This window comes from Lynx canadensis, chromosome B3 (assembly GCF_007474595.2).
Source record: "Lynx canadensis isolate LIC74 chromosome B3, mLynCan4.pri.v2, whole genome shotgun sequence".
NCBI lineage: Eukaryota > Metazoa > Chordata > Mammalia > Carnivora > Felidae > Lynx > Lynx canadensis.
Window position 1 is genome coordinate 47,337,966 of NC_044308.2, and position 25,817 is coordinate 47,363,782.

At 39.3% G+C, this 25,817-nt stretch overlaps 1 protein-coding gene across 5 annotated transcripts in view; it reads right to left on the reverse strand.

Annotated features, from left to right (window-relative positions):
- TCF12 (transcription factor 12) overlaps positions 1–22,076 on the reverse strand; it is a 397,584-nt gene extending 375,508 nt beyond the window's left edge. For 2 of the 5 annotated variants that reach the window (XM_030318100.1, XM_030318099.1), the window contains exons 1-3: positions 21,846–22,076; positions 20,767–20,863; positions 19,623–19,695 (exon numbers count right to left, since the gene is read on the reverse strand). In XM_030318100.1, the coding sequence (XP_030173960.1) occupies positions 19,623–19,695; positions 20,767–20,841 (148 nt within the window). In that variant the 5' untranslated portion in view covers positions 20,842–20,863; positions 21,846–22,076. The remainder of the gene's footprint in view (positions 1–19,622; positions 19,696–20,766; positions 20,864–21,845) is intronic. The other 3 variants (XM_030318103.1, XM_030318101.1, XM_032593633.1) reach the window with 2 other exon arrangements.
- Positions 22,077–25,817: the final 3,741 nt, after the last annotated feature.

Consider the following 25,817-nt stretch of genomic DNA (forward strand, 5'->3'; position numbering starts at 1 on the left):
CTGCCAAGGGAGTGGAAATGGGGAATAAGAAGGAATGACTAGAAGAATTTTTGGTTTTCACCATATACCTTTCTATGCTATTTAGATTTTCCTTTTATTTCTACAATTTTTCAAAAGTAGTTTATTTTTTCAATATATGAAATTTATTGTCAAATTGGTTTCCATACGACACCCAGTGCTCATCCCAAAAGATGCCCTCTTCAATATCCATCACCCACCCTCCCCTCCCTCCTACCCCCCCATCAACCCTCAGTTTGTTCTCAATTTTTAAGAGTCTCTTATGCTTTGGCTCTCTCCCACTCTAACCTCTTTTTTTTTCAAAAGTAGTTTAAAACAAAAATATTTTCAGTCACTTACATATAGGCTCTCAAAATTAATTTAAAATTCAACACTTTCTTCCCACATGAAAACCACATATATAGATCTAACACGCTTCCTCTGGAAACAATAATACTTCCATACATGACCAGATAATTTCATTTAAAAAGACAACAAAAGTCTTTTTAAAAAGAAGAAATTGGATGGGGCACCTGGGTGGCTCAGTAGTTGAGTGTCCGACTTCGGCTCGGGTCATGGTCTCGCGGTTCGTGAGTTTGAGCCGTGCGTCGGGCTCTGTGCTGATGGCTCGGTGCCTGGAGCCTGCTTCAGATTCTGTGTCTCCCTCTCTCTGCCCCTTCCCCACTCACGCTGCCTCTCTCTGTCTCTCAAAAATGAATAAACGTTAAAAAAATAAATTTAAAAAAAAGGAAGAAATTGGAGAATACAAAATCAACCACTTTGTCTTAACAAAATCTGAAGATTCACTTTAGATTTTGCCTGAACATTTTTACATCATTTATTTATACCTAAACCAGTAGAGCCATACCCAAATATTTTTCTTTCTTTTTTTTTTAAGATTTTATTTTTAAGTAATCTCTGCACTCAGTGTGGAATTCAAACTTACAACCTCAACATCGAGTCACATGCTCTACTGACTGAGCCAGCCAGGAGACCCATACCAAAATATTTCTGATTTTGATCCAATACCAGAGCAACTTATTCATCTTATGTCGGAGCACTAAACAAATGCTTTTCCAGAATTTCCCAAGACTATTTTCACACTGAAATACAGTGTTTATCATACATTCTTCTAAACCTATACAACAGTTGAAAACTCCAAACTCTCAGGAATATTGGATACTAAGAAAATATTTTCCTACCACAATCCAGTCTAAGGATTATTTTCAATACAAAAGGTTCTAAAAATCAGGTACTCTTTAATCAATGAGATAGTCAATGAAAACAGTTAGATTATTATTAAATGTTAACAAAAGCTCTTTTCTGAACTTTCTTGCTATTCAGCGAACATCTTTACTAAAAAGTGTCATTTATATTTTTGAAATGTGTTTACAAACACAGCTTTGTTTCACAAAATTCAAAAACACAAAGCCTCCATTCAAATCATAAAAATACCAATTATCTCATCTTAGACCCACTGAATAAATGCAAACCTGCTCCTTTCACAGGGAGCAAAGGGGGACTTTGAGAGAAAAATCAACCACAAGTCTGGAAAGGTGGCATCTCAGAAATCTGCAAGTTTTACAAGCAATAAAAATTACTATTTGAAGTAAAAAACCACTCACCAGACTACACAAGAAAACATATTCTACATATCTCAGAGGTAAGCTATAAAAGAACTAAGCCATATTAAGAGTATTCTAGGAGCCAACATCTCAGATAAAGTGACCTTAAATCAGTGAGAAGCTTACAGTGGAGAAATTTTGTTCTGAGGTACATTATTAAGATGAGAATTTTTACTACCTTTATCACACAGATCACATCTCCAGGTATCGATACAGCCCTAGATCTCTCCTCATAAAACTCCTTAACCTTCAACTGATGTTTCCCTCAAAAAACTTTTTCCAAATTCTACATACAAGGGTAATAACAATTTAGTCCCAAATTACATCAAAGTGATCAACTCCATTCTTAGTTTAAAAAAAAAAAAAAAAAGACAAAAGATACAACTGCCAAAGATACAATGTCTAGATCTGCAAGCTAACATCAAAACATGAAGACAATATTTTCCTACAGTTGACAAAAGCAGCAGTAGTTCCAAAATCTCCAAATGACAATGATTTAGAAACATTTAGGTGGTGGTTCACCTTTCTATCACAAATTAAGGTGAATGGACTCCATTCCACTAAATAAAATCATCTTTTTCTGCTCTTACAGATGTTTCCCCACAACTACTGTAATGCTATATCATATAACCTCACTTCCATGGTTCAACCCAACTGGCAAAACTCAGGGTTGTTTTAGGAAAATATCACTTCTAAGGTTTTGGCTATCTACTGGTTTACGGACTGTGGTAAAATTGGTTCCTATAGTCCTCATACAACAGATCTCCTCTACCAGATTAATCCTAGCATCAGACAAGTAATTCTCCCCACAAGCTGACATTACTAAAGAAAAAAGTGAGACATACCTTGTGAAAAGAAAGCACTAAGAAACTATCACTTCTTTGCTTTTCAGAGCAAGGGTTGGCTATGGTTGGGCAGAGGCAGCTATATTCACATACAATTTCAATGGCTTTACCACTTGGGACACTTCCTGCTCATCCTTGATATTTAAATGTGGAGTCCTGGATGGGCTAAGATCTCTTCAGAAGAAATAAGAGAACAGGTGAAACGTACTAATAAATAAACACCCCAGATCTCCACTCAACTAAGCCACACAAGTTCATGGCTTCCTTAAAATCTCACCTTGTACCTGATGCTAGAAAAGAAAAATGCAATTTAGGAAACTTAATCTAGGAAATTTAACTTAGGGAATTTAACCTTTCTTTCCTTCAACCTATCACACATCTCCAAATCTAAAAACAGTCAATCAACCACCAGGTGTTTAGTGACCTCAAAGTAAGGTACTTCGCAGAAATACAAATGTAAAACACTATCTCTGACTTACATATAATTTTTTTTAAAGGAGAGTATTCTAAGGAATCTTAGGTTAAAAAGAACTGAGGTCACCAAGTTCAACTCCTACAAAGAGAAACCCTATGTTCAGTATTCATCAGAAGCAAGCTTCAGGCTTCTTTTAAACTATAGGGTTAGTCTCATGAGACTGTCTAGCTACAATAACCAATTGGACTTAAAATCTACTGGCCATAACTTCCATATTAGCCTTAGCTTTGCCTTCAGGAGCAAAAAAAGAAATCCTTTACCATAAAGTCTTTAAAATATCTGGAAGCCACACTTTTACAAAACCGTGACGGGAAATGGCTGCAAAAGATTTCCTAAAGTAAAGAAGGTTCAAATGATACAAAGAATGGCAAGAAGGTATTCCAGTTTGGAAGAAAAGAACTAAAGGCAAGAGGTCAGATAAGGAGACCAGTGTGACTGAACCATACAATTCAGATTGAGAAGCAGTGAATATAAAACTCGCTAAGGCAAATTCCTATCCTATTATTAAAGTACTTAAACAACAAGGTGAGAATTTTTATTGTTTTTATAGCCAAAAAGGAACAAATCTGACACAAATCACAGGAGGAAAATGTTTTTAAAATATGAGGATTGTGTTATGGACTTGTATCCCCCCAGAACTCATCTACTGAAGCTGGTATTTGGAGGTGAGACCTTGGGGAGGTAATCAGGGTTAGAGGAAGTCATGAGAGCGGGGCTGCTGTGATGAGATGAGTATCCTTATAAGAAAAGACATCGTAGAGTTTTCTCTTCTCCAACCCCCTCTCCACACACACTAAGGAAAGGCTATGTGAGAACACAACAAGAAGGCAGCCATCTGCAATCCAGGAAAAGTCTATACGAGAACCTGACCATGCTGGGCTCAGACTTCCAGCCTCTGGAACTGTTAGAAAATAAACTGTTTATGCCACTCAGTCTGTGGTATTTTGTTACGGCAGCTTAGCAGACTAAGACTGGAAAAGAGAGCAAATGGACACAAGGAGCCCCAGCGAGGAGACTACTGCAAGGTCTACCAGTGAAGTTTACAGGTCAGAGCTGGCAGCAGGAATGAGGAAGCCATCAATTACCTATGGAAAAAAATAAGCTATTTCACCCAGCCCCAGGGTTCTGAGAAGTTATATTCAGAAACCCTCAATCTCCATTCCCATGTTCTCTCGTTTTGCTGTCTCACCATCTACTCTCACATCACTGCAATTTAATACAGATTTTTCAAGAAAGCATGAGGAATTATTACAATGGGGAATGCAGAGACAGAAAGCCCCAGAACTTCCTTGACTCTAGTTAAATGACAGTCAAATCATCCTATAACCCAAACCTAGTCATTGTCTTATCCAGAATACTTAATAAATAGCTCCTATGGAGCCCACAAGTCCACAAACCTCCATCAAAACCACCCTAATAGGCCTACCAGCTCTGGGTTCTATAAAGTTTGGATTTGCTGATTTAAAATAAAATAAAGTGAAAAATTCTAAACAACACAATCCCGTAAACACATACATACAAAGAGGGAAAGCCCCAATATTTCCCAATAAAAGGTAAGCCAGGTGTTTTATTTATTTTGTAAAAAAATTTTTTTAATCTTTATTTATTTTTGAGAGAGAGACAGCATGTGAGCAGGGGAAGAGCAGAGAGAGGGAGACACAGAAACCGAAGCAGGCTCCAGGCTCTGATCTGTCAGCACAGAGCCTGAGGTGGGGCTCAAACTCACAAACTGTGAGATCATGACCTGAGCCAAAGTTGGACGCTCAACCAACTGAGCACCCCCAGGTGCCCTGCCATGTGTTTTATATAGCCAGACAAGCACACTAAATGGAAAGGGGCAGTAGTAGGACCTGGGGAAGCCTTCATCTTCCCTAATCATAAACCGCAATCAGTAGCATCATCAGATAGCTAGAGGCCCTGATACCTTGTCATTTATGGGTAAGACAACCCTTCCTGCTTCAAGCACATGCATATAGCAGATGGAAGTTCCACATGCATGTCCCAACTTCAGCCTTGCACTCTTTTGTCCTCACTCAGGAATATACCAAATCCACTAGATCCCATGCTTTTAAATCTTTAAAATGTTAAACTCTTGGGGCACTTGGGTGGCTCAGTTGGTTGAGCATCCAACTTCGGCTCAGGTCATGATCTCATGCTTTGTGGGTTCGAGCCCCATGTCAGGCTTTGTGCTGATATCACAGAGCCTACTTCTGATTCTCTGTCTCCCTCTCTGTCTCTCCCATGATCATGCTCTCTCTCTCTCAAAAATAAACATTAAAACCAACTTTTTAAAAATGGGGTGCCTGGGTAGCCCAGTCGGTTAAGCATCCGACTTGAGATCATGTCACGATCTCGTGGTTCGTGGGTTCGAGTCCCACATCGGGCTCTGTACTGACAGCTCAGAGTCTGCTTCAGATTCTGTGTCTCCCACTCTCCCTGCCCCTCCCCCACTCACACTCTGTCTCTCTCTCTCTCTCTCTGTCAAAAATAAATAAACCTTAAAAATTTTTAATTAAAAATAAATAAAGAGAGGCACCTGAGTGGCTCAGTTGGTTAAGCTTCTGACTTTGGCTCAAGTCATGATCTCCCAGTCCATGGGTTCAAGCTCCATGTCGGGCTCTGTGCTGGCAGCTCAGAGCCTGGAGCCTGCTTTGGATTCTGTGTCTCCCTCTCTGTCCCTACCCTGCTCATGCCCCTCTCTCTCTCTCCCACTCTCTCTCTCTCTCTGAAAAACTAAAAATATGTTCAGATTATTTTGTTCAGATTAGCGCTCATCAAACAAGGCAAAAAAAGCAGAGTATTCCTAAGAACTATTCAGCTGTCACACTTACTTAAGCCTGGGATTAACCTTGTCACTAAAAGAGATCCTCAACAAACATTTAAAACAACTAAGCTGAAAATAAAGGATTCAGGGATACTAATTTTGAGAGCTCTATGGTTTGGGATATAATTTAAAATTCTAACAAAGAATGTGTGTGAGAACTTCACTTTTTTGCCTCACTATCACCCATGTAACCAAAGAGAGAAAGAATTCATCTGAAGAATTTAGAAAATTTGAGCATTCACCTGATGTAATCTTCAATAAGTGACTGTCAGAAATGTATGAGTTTTGCATAAATAGTCATTCTCTCCATATATACTTGCAAGCTTAGAATCCCTTCCAGAGTTGCTATGCCACCTGACATAACAGGACAACCAATATCTGTGCAGAACCACAAGTCTCCACATTTTAGAAAGGAAATTCCTTAAAAATTACTTAACCTGATCACTATCACAACCCCTTAAGGCAATATTTTTATTTCCCTCATTTTACACATAAGATAAACAGACTGAGAGAAGTTAACATACTGCCCTAAGATCACAGATCTAGTAAATGATAAAGCCAACACTGAACCAAAACTTTGTGACTCCAAACCCCTCCTCTTTCCAATATACAGCAGTGTGTCTCTATTCTCCACCACCTTAAATGTAAACAAACGATCTTACAAAGACCAATGAAAAACAACCAGACTTTACCAGGTACTCTGTCAAATATCTACAGATGCCCTTCAACAAAATGAAAGCCCAGTCTACCTTTAAATAAACGAAAATACAAAATGGACTAATCAGCACCATTCAATACAATAAAAGCACAAGTATCTTCATTTTAATGCAATGAAAGTTCTGTTGCCAAAATTAAATTTAAACAACTTTTATTAAAATCTCTTCTGTATGTTTAATAGCATTTTTAAACTACCCTTGGGATAACTATTTTCCATTTGCTTTTACTTGCCTTTATAACTAAATAAACACTAAATCTTTGAAAAGGGGGAAGTGAAAATAAAGAATTTTCCATACTATGAAGCAACCATTCTTTCTTAGACCTCAACTAAATAATAGCTGTTAATATTCCAGTATTTTACAACTATCAAATTCCATCTTCTTCCCAAGGCACAAAGTCTGATGACAGCTGGACAATAAGACCATGCACAAAAAGAATTACACTCTCCTAAAGACATTTCAAGTTGTAGTTTTTTATATATAATATCTTGTAATACCTTAATTTTTTTTTATTGTATGAAGGCTTTGATTATTTTGTTTTCTTTTTAATAAAAATAAATTTTGAAGCACTTTCTTTTGGAGAATACATCACACCATTTAAGTCTCCTGTTACAACAACAAATTTTAAAGATTTCTAGAGATATTAAATTCCCCCTCAAGACAAACCTTGCCCTGTGGAGATTAGTATCAGTGCAGGTGCAACTACAACTCATCAGTTTGCTACTTCTGAGGGGCAATAAGAAACCACAGGCAAATGTGTATCACTGTTGATTTCTCTATTTCCTCTGCAAAATGAAGTTACCAACTTCCTATAAGAATTATGAAGAGAATAGTGTATGAGTAAGTATTTACAAAATACTTCTACCATTAAAAGAGTAGTCTTTTAACAGTAAAACTCCTCCTTCCCTCAGTCATTCATTGGACAAAGTACTACTGCTACACAACTTGTTTAGCAAGCCTCCAGAGCCAAACTCCATCTGTGCTTTGTGGCACTACAAGGGAAATTATGTAAATACGAAGGCAAGAGAGACACTGGCTGTATAGCCTGTTCTGGGTTCCTACAGGAAAGCATCTCAAATCCCTGCAAACTTTAAGTGGATTTAATTACTCAATTATTTATTAAAGTTTATTTATTTAATTCAGCTTATTTATTTAAGTATTCATGGTTTCAAGACAGCATCACTGGGAACACTTCAGGGAACAGGTTTGTAAGGTAACCAGAAAAATCCAAATGGCCAACTGACATGCCCCTGACATGATTATCAAAACATATAATCAACAAACTAGTTTCACTGCTACTTTCGTAGTTTTTATCAATAATACGACTGAGCCAATGACAGGCTCCTGAGGAAAACTTCACACACTCACTAGAATCACAGCTTGTTTTCAGTGGAGATGCCTTTAATGAGTATACTGCAGGAATAAACATTATGCTACTAATCTATGGAAACTTTTAACCAAATAAAAGGAGAGAATAAAGTTACCAAAGACTGGTTTTGTTCATTTGTCCCATACGAAACTGTATTTTAGCTCCTCCTTTTCTTCATGGAAATAACTTGGTAGGCTTCTCTTATTTGTTCCCAGCCAACAGTTAAAACTGGGTATGTCAGGGTTGAGACTGCCTTTTGAAGGTGATCAAACAGTGTTAGCTTTATATATTATATACATAATTATCTTTATGTGGGCTTGTATATCTGTATGTAAATATATCTTCTGCTAGCACCCTGAAAATTTCCATGTAAACTGACCAGGGAAATATCAGTACACTCTTTGGTCCAAAAGATGAAAAAGCATATCTCTCTTCAAAACAGAAATTGATTCTCTAAATCAATGTACTGGCCACAATACTCAAACACAAAGCTCAGCCTGAAAAGCCTATATTCCAAGAAGAATTTCCTCTATGTTAACAAGTCCACCACCATTATTTTTTCTGTATTTAATATAATAAATTATTCAGTCTAGACTTTTAGTCCAAAAAAGAAATTCTTATTTTGAATTGTAAAAAATACCTGGGAGACATACACAAGAGGGAGAGCTATAAAACCTTTTCAAAAATCCATTGGGACAGGTGGATTTTAGAATTCATTTTTTCAAATTTAAGAAAGAAATACAGTGTACATACCATAGGTTACAAATCACTTCAGCACCTGGTAACCACAAAAGAGCTAGGAAAACAGACTGTCAACGGCCTCCCTTCGAAAAGGTCAGATTTTGCCACTGAAATCTGACAAATAATTTAAGCTGAATTTAAAAAAAAAATTGATTCAGACCTTTTTGGATTTCAAAATTTACAGATCAGATATTGTGGACTTTTGGCAGGTAAAAGGTGGTCCTGATGTATAATGAATAAATTATGCAGGGCGCCTGGGTGGCTCCGTCGGCTAAGCGTAGGACTTTGGCTCAAGTCATGATCTCACGGTTTGTGGGTTCAAGCCCCAAATGGGGCTGGCTCTGTGCTGATGGCTTGGAACCTGGAGCCTGCTTCAGATTCTGTGTTTCCCTCTCTCTGCCCCTCCCTCACACATAGTCCGTCTCTCTCTCAAAAATAAAAATAAAAACATAAATAAAAAAATAAAGCTATCCCTTATAGAATAAAAGAACTAGCCAATACTTAGATGAGACATTTAGGATATTTAGTAGGGTCTTGAAATGGCTCTAATTACTTGCCTACTTAGAAAGGCATAATCAATTCAAGCTGTCTATAAGGTCCCACCAAGAGACTGGACATGAAACAATTTTCCCCTTAAACTTTAAGGTGGGACCAACACTGCAAAACATATTATAAAATCTTAGCATGTCAATGCCAAACAGATAGGCAACGAACCTCTGACCAGGTGACAAAGTCAGTTGGATATAGTAGGGCTTCCGAACAGTAAAAACCTAAGAGGACCTGCTAACTCAGGTTTTTTGCTCCTTGAGACCCACACAAACTCAGATTCCCTAAATTAACTTGTGGCCAAATCATGCTTCTGCCATAAGTTCAAAGTGAAGCCTAGCATTTTTTCCTCTCTAGTGGTACAGCAAACCTTTTATTTATTCTCAACAACCTCAAAACAACCTATGCCTCAAGGAATGAGAAGCCTGATGACTGTAATTCCCTCCTAGCAGGGATCCCTGCAGTGCTCCACCACTACTCACAACTCTTGCTGAGAGCAGCAGCACATTTGCTCATTGACTGAAGCTGCGTGATCACATTAAGTTCAACCTGTGTTCCCTACATTAACCACCAATGAAGTGGTGGAATAGTAATCATGAGTTGATCCTGCTCATTTCAAAGCCTCACAATGGCTCACTGGCAAAACCATTGGAAGAGAAGAAACCAATTTTTAAGTGATGTCTCTGAAGAAATTTCACTGGAGTAACTGGAATAATCTTTCAAATTCACAAAACTCGCTCAGTTCAAATTCAGGCACTTTCCTAGCACCTAAAACACATCTGACAAAATGACACCTTGAGCCAACATTTTTAATAGCCAAAAACATGGTAAGGCATAGCAGTGGTTGTCTTTTTAGTTGTTTTTTTTTTTAATGTTTATTTATTTTTGAAAGAGAGAGAGACAGAGAGAGGAAGAGTGTGAGCAGAGGAGGGGCAGAGAGAGAGGGAGACAAAGAATCCAAAGTAGGCTCCAGGCTGAGCTGTAAGCACGGAGCCTGACGTGGGGCTCGATCCAACGAACCACAAGATCATGACCTGAGCCGAAGTCAGACACTTAACTGACTAAGCCACTCAGGCACTGCCCCCCCCTTTTTTTTTTAAAGTAATCTCTTCTGTCCTGTACCTTGTCTTAAATTGTTTTATTATTTTATTCCAAAAATTTCATCCCTGAGTCACGACCCAATGCAATCAAAATTAGTAACCAATCCCTAATCTGTTTACATTTCAGTGTCATCTTTAAATATGATCTTTATGTCCCCAGTCAGCTTAGAGTAGCTTGGATGACTCACCCTAGTCTTTATGAAAACACATTATTTAACCTGGAACAAAAGAGAGCACGTTTCAAACAAGAAACAACAACAAAAAAATACAAAGCTCTCTCTACAGAAATATGCATTTTCTTCTCAAGTCATGGGCATGTTAAGAAATTACAGGATGATGTGGCTAGAAACAGAAAACAAGAGTTTCAAAGATAAGCGACATTACTAACAAATTTCTCTGTGGTAGCAAGAAAAGATCCACGAATACATAAAGACAGTTGAAGACTACGCTCTAGAGCTGGGCTTCTCACTAACGAAAGGATAGTAGAAGCCTGCATCCCACCCTGCCCTCACCCCAACCCCAAAGATATAAAGCAAAATAGGATGAAGGCAATGCTATAAGCCAGCCACAATGCATGTTCTTACAATCTCAGTTTTACTCAATGATGAATTAAAACATATTTATATTACAACGAATATGTTTGTGCTGGGGAGTAGAAAGTAAAATGCACATAAATCTTTAAGATAAGATTTCTTCTGTTCACTTGCAATGTGTTGCTTCAGGCTACCAGGGGAGTTTATGTTCTTTCTCCTCTGCTATTAAGAAAAAAGTGGAGAAGCTCTACTCAAGAGACTCTGAACATTCTCTCCAACCTGTCTCCCAGCTATTCTATCCTCTCAGGTCACGTAATTTTTATTTTACTTATTTATTTAAACTACATATCATTCCAGAAAGAATTTCAAGTAGCTAGGGAGAGAATATGGAGAAAACATTACATCCAAGTGGCAATGCCTAAGCATGGAAGAGGGTTTTCAAAAGGTGTACACATTTCTGTCCACCATTCTGCACTATTCAATATCTAGTCTACAAAATGACAGTATTAAGAAGAAATCAACTGCACAAAAAAAAAAAAAAGTAGATAAAGGTGGGGTGGTTCTTAGGTACCTGATGACCTTTCGAAAATACTCTTGGGGGGGGGAGGGACTTTTTTTTTTTTTTTAAACTACTCTGCTACCTGATTTCTTCTTAGACTTTTGACAATACATACAATTTTATGACATTGAAAAGCAACTTTGATATGGTACTCTTGTGGGGTATCTATTTCCTCACCCCCACTACCACTAGCACAGCACCTGGTATACAATAATAGTTCAATAAACATTGGCTATAATTCTGGTTATATTACTATTCGTTATTAATATTATCATTAGTATTACCTAAAAGGGTGCCACAATAATAATGGCAGCTACCATTTTTGAAGCTGCTATATGGCAGGCAATATATAATCCTGTTTGATCCTCTTAAAGATTTTGAAGGTAGGCAGTATCATCCACTTTTCACAAGAAAGAAAAGTATGCTCAGATCATTTAAATGATTTGCCTAGTCACCTAGGGCCACCCACCTAATAAGTGGCAAAGTACTGATTCTAATCCAGTTGTTTGGTTCCTGGACCCAATTACTCCCACTCTCAGACAGTACCCCTCTTATAAGTCAAGAATTTAAGGGCTCTCTCACTGATAGACTCCAATTAGATTCCACTCCATTTCAGTCAGCACAAGTCAAAGAATGACAGGAATTCCCTCCAGTCACCACACAACCAATTTATATACAAATATAAATCTATACCTAATGCATCTTATACTCCACATATATATAAAAAATTGTATTTTTACATTAAATTATTAGCCAAAGTCACTAATTTTATACATCTAACTCCACCATTGTCATCAATCCTTGGCCTGATAATTTATCTCCCTCTGAGTTCATCTCCCTAAGGGTATTCATTTACTCTCTTAACTTTAATTATAACTTGCAGGCATAAAAAACAAAATCTACATCTCCTATCCAAAGGAAATTGAAGTGTGGATAAAAATACACGTGTGTACAAAAAGGTGTTCACTATCACATTTTTTTAATAACAAAAAGCAAATTAACAAAATCTCTAAATGTCAAGCAGTAAGAGAATGGATTTGATAAATTATGCTATCTCCATTCCATGTAATATCACACAATTTTAAATCAAGTTTTAAAAGAATCTTTAAGAAGATGAGAAAAATGTTCGTAGTATTAAGTGAAATAAAAAAGGAGGACATAAAATGAAACCATCATTAAGATCTCAACTTTACAAACATAGGACTAATAGGAAAAAAAAAACCAAATAAATCAAAGTGTAACAATCTCCTCTGGACAGTGAAATAATGGATTTTTTTTTCCTTTGTTGCTTTTTCTGTTCTCCAACTTTCTTTTCAAGGATAACTATTAATTTTATAGGCAAAAAAGAGTTGCTGCTATTTTTTGTTTTTACCAACATCTTTAACTCATCTCCAAGCACTCTTCTCTCATAAATTCCAAAATTAGCTAGAAGAGTCCCAGGTAGTGTGAAACTAAAAGTGCTCAAAAAAATTCAGCACTATCACCTTCCAGTTATTCTAGAACTGCAATCTTAAGCCATTTCTCTTACCTACCGAAATCCAACCTTTCAAATTCTGTCAATCTTTTTCTTCTGTATTTTTCCTTCCTACTACCTATACTAATACCAAGTCCAACCTTCACCAGCTCACCTCTAGATTAGCACATTAGCCTCCTGAATGAACAAATGCTTTCCTTATTCTATTGTCTAACCGCTAACAATTCACTCCACCAGAGCTAACTAGGTGCCAGGCACTCATCTTGGAGCTTTACCTGTATTAACTCAATTAATATTCATAACAACTCTATGAGGATAGCTACTATTAGTCCTATTTTACAGATTAAGAAAAAGAAGCACAGACAGGTTAAGCAATTTACCCAAGATCACCCAATTAATAAGCAGCAATGACTGGATTTGAAGATATGTAGTCGGATCCAGATAATAGTATGTAAATATGAGCTACTCCAGGAGTGCGGTGGCGATCAATAAAAACCAGCTTCTCTTTCCCTGAACTGTATAGCACCTTGGAGGAAGTCAAATCCCATTTCCGGGTATCTTTCCATGCTACTCCACATCTAGGAGGCCAGTTCTTCTCTTCCCTAATTCATTTTCCATATCTCCTTCAAAAATGAACTCTAAATTCAAGATCTCTGAGTTTTCCTTAAGACAGTTCCCTGACTCCTCAGCACATTCTTATTCTCACACGTTCAATTTTAACTACATTAATATGTAGTTGTTGATATTTTCTTAGGTCACATTAGTTTACACCACAATTTTACATGTTATCATCATATCTAGAAAATGGAATGCCTCGGGACGCCGGGGTGACTCAGTCGGTTAAGAGTCCGACTTCGGCTCAGGTCATGATCTCGCGGTTTGTGAGTTTGAGCCCCGCATCGGGCTCTGTGCTGAAAGCTCAGAGCCTGGAGCCTGCTTCGGTATCTGTGACTCCCTCTCTCTCTGTGCCCTCCCCGCTCATGCTGTCTCTCAAAAAATAAATAAATGTAAAAAAAAAAAAAAATTTTTTTTAAGAAAATGGAATGCCTCCACTTTTTTGGATCTATGTCCTTCTCCATTTCCCACCTTCTTGAAAGCTACTAGACTAGCACAAAGTCTAGTATCTGCATAAAGTAGATACTAAATAAATATGCAATTAATAAATATGAAATATGTATGGCTCCACTATTTAACAAAGAAAGTCATTCATTAGTCTTTAGAACTGACATATTTCAACCTTTATCTTCTCATTTTATTCCCTAAACATAAAAGCATCTTATTTCTAATTGCAAAGGCCTCATCCAAAAAAATATATTCAAATTATACTCAAAAGCAATTTTATTAAATGATTTTTTTTAAAAGGTATCCCACATGCTAAGAAATAGCTTCCCCCCCCCCCCCCCAAGAGACTCTAATAGTGGTACTTTACTCCTATGGGAGAGTTCTAACCAAGTCTTCCACAACACTAAGCAGGCAGTGACATTCCAGGCATGACTGCCAATTGTTCAGTAACAGAAAACACTATCTGGCTTTAATAAGAGATTATTCTAAATGGCACCCGTTAAATCTAAAATGTAAAAGCAATTGTTTTTACATTTAAGGTTGGGTATCTGCACCTTCATCTTCCTATTCCAAAACAATTACCTTAAAACTCAAAGAAAAAGATATACTAAAGGATATCCTAAAAGACAGAAAGTTGACCTCGTATTTAAATTGTTGGGGCGCCTGGGTGGCGCAGTCGGTTAAGCGTCCGACTTCAGCCAGGTCACGATCTCGCGGTCCGTGAGTTCGAGCCCCGCGTCAGGCTCTGGGCTGATGGCTCGGAACCTGGAGCCTGTTTCCGATGCTGTGTCTCCCTCTCTCTCTGCCCCTCCCCCGTTCATGCTCTGTCTCTCTCTGTCCCAAAAATAAATAAACGTTGAAAAAAAAAATTTTTAAAAAAATAAAAAATAAATTGTTAATGAAGGGGCACCTGGGTGGCTCAGTACGACTTCAGGACCTGGCTCAGCTCATGATCTCGGGTCATGATCTCACTGTTGGTGGGTTCGAGCCCCGCATCAGGCTTTGTGCTGTCAGCTCAAAGCCTGGAGTCTGCTTCAGATTCTGTGTCTCCCTCTCTCTCTGTTCCTCCCCTGCTCATGCTCTGTCTCTCTCTCAAAAATAAATAAACATTAAAAATAAACAAATAAATAAATTGTTAATGAAAATAGAGGTGCCTGCATGGCTCAGTCGGTTAAGCATGTGACTTCGGCTCAGGTCATGATCTCACAGCTTGTGAGTTCGGGCCCCGCATAGGGCTCTGTGCTGACAGCTCAGGGCCTGGAGCCTGCCTCGGATTCTGTGTGTACGTCTCTCTCTCTCTCTGCTCCTCCCCTGCTTGTGTTCTGTCTCTCAAAAATAAACATTAGAAAAAGATTTTAAAAATGTTAATGAAAACAGATGAAAATAAAATTCACTACAGGTATGTATGCCTCACTGTATATAACAAGCAAGTCTCATTATCTAATCAAATTGTTCTTCAAATACATTATAAGCCATGACTACTTAAAGGAACACTACAGGGACTGTTCTAAAAGGCATTCAATACTCACAGCTATAATCTTGTCTTTAATTTTTTTTTTCCAAGTTTGAACTTTCATATACACCTTTTCTCTAAAAGACTCCTTTGCTACTTAGCTTTTATCTTAAATGAGCCACTTAACAGCAGACCATATTTATCCTAAAATATATTTTTCTTTACATGCCTACTGACTATGCAGTTACTCTCATTCATCAGAACTTGCCAGAACAAATGTCCAACATGGTTCAGTTACCCAAATAACAGTATTAAATTTGAACAAGTGTATATTACCACACATTTATTACAAATTTTAACACTGATAAATACACACTATGAAGCACACCCTGCTCATTACCTTAAAATACCTTAAATGAAAAGAGCAAACCTAGTTTACCCTCTACTTAAAATCACCATTCCTATGTATATTACAGTTCAATTAAAACACATATTGGTAACATTTGGTTTCCTTTCTTGACTTTTTTTCAAATGCTACAAATAATACTACAACAATTTGAAAAGCTTACTCCATGTTTAAAAGGATGAGCAGATATTTACTAATCTACCATGGATTTTCTTTAATTACTTTTGAGAAGCGGATGCAAATACAAAAGGGAAACACCTGGAATCCTTGCAGTGATGTAAACGTTTTGTACTGTATCACTGTCAATAACCTAGTTCTAATATTGTACCACAGTTTGGCAAGATGTTACTTTTGTGGAAAACTTGCTAACATATACATGGGAACTCTATAATGTTTCTTAAATTATATGAATATATGCCTTCATATGTAAAGATAATCTAAATTATCTTGAGACAAAAAGTTTAATTAAAAATTTTAATTTAATGACAACTCATTTTTTTCTGGCTCTATATCAATACTTTCTAAAAGCATAAAGCTTGTACAAGTGAAAAATTTTCCCACAAAAAAACAGTAAGTAACTTAAGAATGAAAAATTGTATTCCTTTTAAAAATTAAGAGCTGGTAAAGAGTTCTTACAATTATTTCCAAAACTCTTGAGCAAGAAGAAATCTATCATGCTACAAAAGTCTGCTTTGAGTAACGAAAAGTAAAGCTTTACTTGCTAATTAAAATAACTTTCTAGAAATATCAAACACAAATAGACACATTATATATAAATAGCTTACAAAATGAATTTATCCCTCTTCCTTCCAATATGTTTTACTACTTGGATTCAAAAGCTAATAAAGGAAATTTGGGGAGTATCATGTAAACGTTTAAACTACTAAAAATATGGACACCTGGCTGGATCAGTTGGTTAAACTTCCGACTGTTGATTTCCGTTCAGGTCATGGTTTCATGGTCCATGACACTGAGCCCCACGTCAGCCTCTGCAATGACAGAACTGAGACTGCTTGGGATTCTCTCTCTCCCTCTCTCTCTGCAGCACCTGCACACACGCAAGCGTTCTTTCTCTCTCTCTCTTTCAAAATAAATAAATAAACATTAAAAAAAAAAAACTACTAAAAATTAAACCCAGTATCACACACTCAAAATTCTGAAGTGGGAGGGGAAAGCAGACTTAAACACCTGAATGAACTACTTCCTTCCATTTTACCAATCCTTTAATCAAGTTTTCCCCTGATACACTGGCCTCTAACGTAGTACCTCACTTTTAACGCCTACAAAGAGAAATACCTCTCAAGGTCACTTATAAGAACATCTCAGACTCTGCCCTACCACGGGGGCAAATTCAGTCTTATGATCATAATTCCAAGAAAATGTACACCTTGATAAAGAAATAGCATTGTAACAGATTTCTCCAGGCAAGTAAGTAATAGTAAATACATATGCATTTTTTCCAGTCACTTCTGAAGAAGTATCAGCTATTATATGTTATTTGTTTTAGGAATAAGATTAAAAAAAAAATATGCACTGCAAAATATGTTTTCAGCTAAAGAAATTCTAAATGTATTATATTTTTTCTCAAAAAAAGCCCAAAGTGAAATTAAGTCATCCTCAAAAAGAACATAAGAAAAAAAATTATACCGCACAACTACAGTTTTCATGAGGCAAAAGACGGGCGTTTTACAATGTTACTCCAAAGACCAAAAAAAACCCAAAAAAACCTCTAATCTTTAAGTCAGTTCTTCAGAAAGAAAATCAGATCTTCAGCTCCTTTTATACTGCAAAGAAACTGGCATTAGGGCGTATCATGTATCTTTCGAAACCAGGACAGAAGATAATTCAGATGGCAATAAACCATATAAAGAAAATAATATTGTTGTACCAATTTCTTCAAGAAAAAATGGCTATAGAAAATCTTTATCTACCAATACACTCTGATATAAAATAATCACTCATGCTATTGTCCTTTCCCCAAAATTTAAATCTAATTCACTAATTATTAAAGGTCATGCCTTTTTTTCCCTGGAATTTAAGACAAACCACTGAAATAAATATTACCATGTCCACTGAACACATGTGTTTAAGGTCAAACTTTCAACAGATAAGTAACAAACCTAACAGTTTTAAAATTAAAAATTTCCCACTCCAAAGAATCAAATACTGTATGACTACTTCTGCAATGCTGAAAAATAATTTTTCCATTGTATAATGCAAGCGACAGAAAGAAGGCTCACAAATGCTCCAATGTCATGCTTATAATAATACAAACCAAGTTCACATATACTTTCTAATTTCACACACTACATAAATCATACATTAATTTTTAAAAGTGAAAAAAATAGAATTGCCTTTATTCTAAAACCAAAGTATTTCTGATATCAATTTTCTAAAGTTCATGTCCTTCTTATCAATGAATGTCAGTTAAATACATTTTCCATAATTCAAGCTGGAACAGACTAAAACAGTAATATCACTACTTATTTAAGGAAATATAGTAAGTATCTTCTATGTATCAAACTAAATCTGAAAGTACTGGAAAATGAATTATTAGTTGCAAAAACTGAGATACAGTCAAAACAGTAGTAAAGAAAATATATAGCCTTCTTCTACATTAACTACTGATATTTTATCATATCCTTTTGAATAGGTTTATATTAGCCTTTAGGATGTTTAACAGCTAAAGTGTTTTTATTTTATTTATTTGAGGTGTTAAACAGCATGCTATATTTTACCCATGAACTGCAATTTCATCATGAAATAAAATTTTAATAAATTATGTTAGTGAACTATTTTTAAATAGAAACACTTTTTAAATATAAAGTGGTAAAAATGTTCTAGGTTATGACATTTCCTTCTTTCCTCGTGTTTTGCTCTCACAGTATCTTAAGAAATCAACTATCATTTTACTAGGGAAAATACAAGCACCGGTCAAAGAGCAGTTACTAAATTTCAGTCTAGGGATTTGACAGCTGGTTTTCTTAAGATGATGCTGTCCATGGCATTATTTTTTCATCTTTGAGAACTAAGGAATAACTTTAACTTAAAAAGAAAATTATAGCTTTTGTACACTGGAATGGACCTTGCTTCTGGACTGTTTAGTTTTGAAATCACGAGTTTAAATAAGTTAGGGAAAAAACAAATGCATACTTAAGAAATATGAGATAAATGTTAATAATGGAGAATAGTTATAAACATAAAGTAAATTTAAAGACCACAGCGCTAATGTAGGAATAGGAATCTTATTAAACTTATTCTAAATACTATTCTAATGTAATATGAATGTAGAATTCAGTCATCTAACAGATATCATTTGAAAATAAATCTTTCTATTCATTTATTTGTAACATTTGTTCCTTTAACATTTTTAAAACTGTCCCAATTTTTAATTTGCTCCAGACTTCAAGGGATTAGCCACCTTTTAAAATAAGTCTTACTAATTCTTACTTGACTCAATATGCATACAATAATATTTTACCAAATTTTTAGAACACAAAAGTTTAATAATGCTAATAGGCTCAAATTTTAGCAAAATTTAAAAATATACATATGTAAACAAACATTAAAAAAAAACTATATATAGACCACATGTGGACCACAGAGCCTTTTTTCCGGTACTTGTCCAAACACAGAGGCAGGATATGATCCCTTGTACTCAAAGAAGACAAATTCAACTTAAAGATTCATGGAAAACAGAAGAATTTTACATCGATATTTATTCTTATAGAAATATCAATGGATCCTAAAGTCAACAGCCCATCTGAGGCTTGTTTTTGCTTCTAATTTGAAATGGACACAACAGAATGGCATGAAGATATTAAAATACTTCATATTTTTCTACTAACATGTATCAAACACCAAAATAAGAGTTCCTGATTTTAGATACCATCTTACCTGATCCACTGAACTGACTGCTTCCCAGTGTTGTTGGTCTGGTTTTCCCACTATTAACAGGTGGAGAAAACATCTACAAAATAACCCAAATGTATCTGTTAGTCCTGAAATTCTTCTAGACTCCTTGCAAACAAAAGTCTGCCAAGAGCCATCAGTTACGTATTTTAGAAGGAAGTTAAGATAAAATGGAGATATACATTCAGACCCACAAAGGCAATTACACTCAGTGATATTATTTCCTAATACTACTTAGAAATATTGGTTATATTCTGTTCTCAAAACCCACTCATTTACATGAGAAAGTCTAAAATTATTAAGTTTAAATGGCAAATTTATGTCCATCACCTTTACTTTCTAACAAAAATCTCACATTTACATTACCACATAGTCAGAATCATACCCAAAGAAACTACTACACACAGTAAGGATCCATTATAATCCAGTTTTATAAAGTAGGTGTTGGTCCTGCCTCCTAACAACAGTTAATAAAGGAATTCAGCCCATGAGAGATAAAGGCAGTAGGCTTTCTTCGGTTTAAGCTATTCTTGTCAATCATTTCCTATGGTAAAAACTTTAAAATACATATACCTTACTTATGTACACATATACATACATATACACATTCACACACATAAATTTACGTACTTAAAAGTGTTCAGGCAAAAAGACTGGAAATTCTAGCCTCTATCTTACTTTCTCATAACTGACATCTTTCAGATATCATAAATTCTATCACATCTCAGGGAGGGAAATAGAGTGCAGAAAAAATAATTTTCTTTTTTCATTCAAAGTTCAAAATCCCTAATAATCATCAGGGTCAGAGGGTGACTCAACCAAAGCTCATGGTTACATTGTTCTCCTTTTAACTGGTTCAATCAAATGACCCCTCTGGCATTAAAGTTTTAAATCTGCAAGTCTAGACATTACATCAAAGTTCAGGTGTCCAACTTGGGGGAGCTGGACTCCAGCCCTGAGAACTACTGCTCAAAGCAGATGGAGTTCACGCTGCCTAGTCTCCACGTCGCTTCCCACACCACCATCACCCCCCGCCTTTTTTCCTCTCTTTCTTTCTTTCTTTCTTTTTTTCTTTCTTTCTTTCGTAAACCTCAGCAGAACCCCAAGATGCCGCGGAAAGCTCTCATACCGCACTGAAGTCCAGCAGGTCGCTCAGCTCCTTATCGGTCCCTATAGCGGCCATGCGCTGCTGCTGGGGATTCATCTTCGGTCACTTCTAGCAGGTCCTAAGGCAGAGGAAACAGGCTCAGAGAGACCACCACGGCCCAAAGTGTGTGAGGGGAAGAAGAGGGGCGTAAGGCAGGACCGAGAGCTCTGGGCTGATTTCCAGCACTCAACTCGTTCCCACCGCCGCGCGGGCAGGGGGCAGGAGAGCCCAGCACCGCGCCGGGTCGGTGAATCCACGCGTTCCTCCGCGCGGCCCGGGAGCGTCGCGGCGGCTCCCGCAACTCGCCGCCTCTCCTGCAAGTTTCCGAGCCCAACCCTGCCCCCTCCCCGGTGCCCCCTCCCCGGCGCCCCCACCCCGCGCGGCCCGCCGGGTGCTCGGCGCTGCGCCCGGCCGGGCGGGGGTCTCGAGGGGCGGGGTGAGGGGCGACTAGGCGTCCAGTGAGCGGAGTGGCGACGAGGGGAGATGCGAAGTGACTCACTGGCTCGGCAACAATAGAACTGACAAGTTGCAGGGAACGCGCCGCTCGCAGGCCCGCGTCTGCCGCCGCCGCCGCCCGGACGTCCCCAGCGGGCCCCGGGGGTCGAAAAGCAACCCCCGCGCGTCCCAGGGACGTTTTTAAAAAGAAAATACAAACCCCGACAACTAATCTCGCTCTTACCCGGCGCCCTCCTCCCCTGGCTCGGCCTCCTCCCACTTTTGCTACCCTGCCCGCGGCCGGCCAGCCCCGGACCTGCCGAACAATGAGCCCGGCGCGGCGGCCGAAGCAGCCTGCTCTCCCGCGCGCCCCGGAGCTGGAGCCGAGTGCCGAACGGGGCGCGCAGGCCGAGCGCGCCGCCCGCGGGCCTGGCCGTCCGCGACTCTCGCCTCCGTCCCCACTCCGCTCCCCAAGTTGGAGGGAACCCCAGGCTCGCCTCTGTACAAAGGGGAGAGGAGTTGGGGCGCGGGCCGGGGGCGCCTCCGCTCCGGCAGGGACGTGGCGGCGCCCCTCAGCCCCTAGCCCCGCCACGGCGTACCCCTCCCGCTCGTCTCTCCGCAATTACCTGCCGCCCCGTCTCCGCATCCAACCACCCCGATTAAAGTTCACTTTGGCCGGGAGAGCGGGCTCGGGCTTCCCCTTGTACCTCCCGGCGGCTCGGCTCACTTTGCCCCGCGCGAGCTTTCGGATCCGGGCGGGGGAGGCGGCTCTCGGGCCTGGCCGCCCCTTCCTCCCGGGGCGGGCTGGCGGTCCCCCCGAATAGAACTTGTGGGTCTCCTCAGGCGGACATTTTTTTCGCTGAGGCGGCCTCAGCACCGCGCTCGGCTCGGCTCCGGATCCCTCCGCGCCGGGAAGAGCCCCGGGTTAACCCTTTCGTCCCCGGCCCGCTCCAGCCGCCTGCGCCGAGGAAGTGGGGCCAGCGGAGGGGGTGGGGAGGAGCCGGCGGGAACGGGGAGGGGCCGCCGCGCGGCCGGTGGACAAAGCCCGCGGTGGGGTGAGGCGGGACGGAGTGGGGGCCGCCGGAGAGGGGCGGGAGACGCGCGCAGGCACCCCGCGAAGCAGGGCCGGGCCGCCCGCGGAGGGCGCCTCGTCGGTGCCCCCGGGAGCAGGGCGACAGGCACCGCGGCGCCTCCTCTGGTTTGTCCCGCTTCTGCCTCGGGCGGCAGAGCGGCGCGGAGGAGACGCAGCTGCGGGCGCATCTGGATCCGTTGCCCAGGCCACCCAGCCCGAGGCCGCAGAGCCCTGGAGGCTCCTGTTCCCAAGCAAGCCGCGTTGGACGCCGGACGCCGCACTCGGCCTGGCCCGGTCGTTGCAGCCCTGGCGGCTGCGCAGCGCTCGGCGCGGAAAATTCGTGCGTGATGAAGGGAGTATGAGCCACTTCGGTCCGCGCTCGGAGTAGGTGCCGCTGGTCGAATTCGTTGCTGAGCAGAATGACAGAAAAGGGGCAAAAGCTCCCTCAAACCACGCAAAGCAGCGTGGGCTTCAGGTACCCAAACACTCCACTACACAAGCCCTCAAGTCTACAATCACCTCTTCCCACGCGAATCCTGGTTAGGGGCCACCGAATTGGACAGCGGGGAAGAGTTCTTGGAAATGGATCAAGCCAGTGCCTTCATCTTGCAGAGATGGCCCAAGGAGGTTTGATCGCAAAGCCACTATTTTGGCGCAAGTTCTGAACTTGGCCCGAAGAAGCCCCAAACAATAAAAAGAAGACAAAATAACTAGACCTCAATTCCTTTCAGTTTGGAAATGGAAGTAAGGTTTTTCTCCAATGGTAGCCAGTGTTTAACTCTTTTGGTTCAGTGAGTGCAGTAAGGGCCAGGCAGAACAAACACTGAAGAAAGAAGACACACCCAACGTTAACAAATTGAAGGAAGCGGCCAAAGGCTTGAGGGCAACGACGTGAAGGAGTCATTGGAGCCCAGATTTGCATGGAAAGAAGGAGGTAGATTCAGCTGCAAATATGCAATTGCTATACTTTATTACAACCCAAGCTGTCCAGAGAGAGAAGGCATTTGTGGCTTGGGGCTAGAGGTTTCCATGACGTTGTCAACGGCCACGCTCCAGACCTTGTGCCAAATCCTGTGGTAGCTTCTTCGTTATCCACTCTCAGTTATCTAGGTTAACACCCCCTGTTCTTAGCCGTCATATCCCGGCCTTGACTGCATACTGGAGCATGTGGTTCCAATGTAAGCAAATTAGCATAATTCCAACCTAAATAAAGCAGCATAATCCCATCCCTACCACAGTTACTAGTTTACTGGTTGGCAATGGGCATGACACAATTTGGGACAATGAGAGGAGCAATTTGCTGTGGACTTTTAGGGAAGTTTTTGTTTGTTTCATATTTCAAGAGAACTTCAGTGTCAACCTCCTCTTTTTGCATGTACTCCAAAATTCAGAGGGCATAACAACAAAAATTGAAGGTATATCACCAACATGTTGTATGAAAAAAAAAAAAAATTAAGGAGCCCCTGGACTGTGGGCAGCCATTTTCCAACCACAAGGTCTGGCTAGGTTAAAATAAAGCAGGCATGGAGAAAGCAAATTGATATGATCTTTGATGATGTTTTTGAGCTTTGCATCAAATGGCTTCTGAAACCAGGTCTATGATCATTGATGAAAACAACAGGATTAGAGTTTTCTGCTGTTTGTAATCTAGTGTGTTCTAAGTAATATAGGCCGGATGGCTATTTTTTCGTGGCAAAGACCTCAACATAAAATGGAACGTCTGTCTAGAACTTTTAAGGCCCCATTCCATGGGTAAGATTCTATCACTCAGGGGCAAAACTGAAGAGAAATACTGGGGAAAGGAGAATGTAATCCCATCTGAAGGATTTATGCTGTTTCAAAAAATAAAAACAGAGAGCTAGTTTCTTCTCATCTTTCTCCTATAACTGATTGAGAGGAAGAAATAGCTATCTCCCCAAACCCTCAGTCATGGGGGCTCCCTTCCTCTTTTGAAGGACTGACTGGTGACATTTTTTATATCTATTATGGATCATATTGTTTTATACTTTATTTTCCATACTATATTATATACTCCCTGGGCACTATGATTGCCATGCTTCTCTGTACCATGTACCTAACATGGCACTAAGTACATAGTAGACACTCAAAGAAGGGAGACTGGAATTAAATCTATCAATCATTTGACATTATAACCTGAATTTATTTTTCATACTGTTAGGTAGTCTTTGCATGTATCATTTTTAATGCCAGAATATTATTCCCACCAGTGTATTTCCTGTAATACTCCTGATAAATATGGAAGACAAAAAGAGTATAAAAACCACAGTTTTGTGTCACTTCTAACTAATTTCTGGGCCTTTGCTGACCCTGTTAGATAGAGCCAGAGGGCTTTATTGAATAGCTCAGGGAAAAACAACTAGTAATACAAATTCAATGCTAATTGAAAGTACTATACTATATCAATAATATAAATTAACCAATATTCAAATATATATAATGACCATTTATTACATGCAAGGCTGGTGCTGATGGCTGTGAGGAACAGAGAGTCTCAAACCCAACCTGCCTCAAGAAGGTTACAATCTGATATATTTTATTTCACTATTCACCTTAACCTGCCACTGGACAGACACAAGAATTCTGTCTACATAGTTTCAGTTCCCACTTTTTTAGAGCCCCCAATCTACACTCTAACACACACACACACACTCATACACACAACCACACACACACACACACCCAATTTTATAAGGGAGACCTGAGTTGCCCAGAGAAACCTTTAGTAGTCAAAAGGAATAGCAACTGAAGCAATGGGCTTTGCTTCCCTGGGAGACTGACTTGCACTTCGCCTCTTGTTTACAAGGAAATATTCTAGAAAGTTCATAGAAGGAGGAGGAAGAAGAGGTAAGAGAATAGAGCTAACTAAGTCAAGTAACAAGTTGCTATCTAGATGGAGTGAGTGGCCTCCTAGGGCTATCCATCTAGAACCAAGATTAATGGGTAATGGACTCCCTTGTAGCTCCGTTCTCCATAGGAGAGCAGCTAGTTCTTGCTTTCTTTTCCATAGCTATCCCCTTGGGACCAAAGGGAACAATTTTATGTTACAATTAACTTTGTAAGTATTACCTGCAGTTCATGGCATTTCCATCACTGGTTAACTAAAAGTCAAGATTTCCTACCCTACCAAAAGCCAGATTCTACTAGTCATCAAAGGTCCACTCTCTTCATTCTCACTCTAACAAGAATCCCTTGTGGGATTTCCTAATACAGATTTTGTCTTTTCTCTCTGTTCATAGGTAAAAAAGAGTTCTGTATCCCTTGCTAGTGTAATTTATTATTTAAGCCATTAAATGGCTTGTATTAATGCTATTTCTATACTTGAGACATCCCTTAATTGTCTATCTTCTATTCAATGTCTTTTTCCCCTTTAGGATTTTTTCTTTCATATTTAACAAAAGCCTGCATTTATACCAAAATCAAGAGAAATTCAGAGTCAGAAAAGGAAAAAAGAAACCTGTCAAACACTCTAAAATATCAAACCTAAATAGCCATAGATTTTAATTTT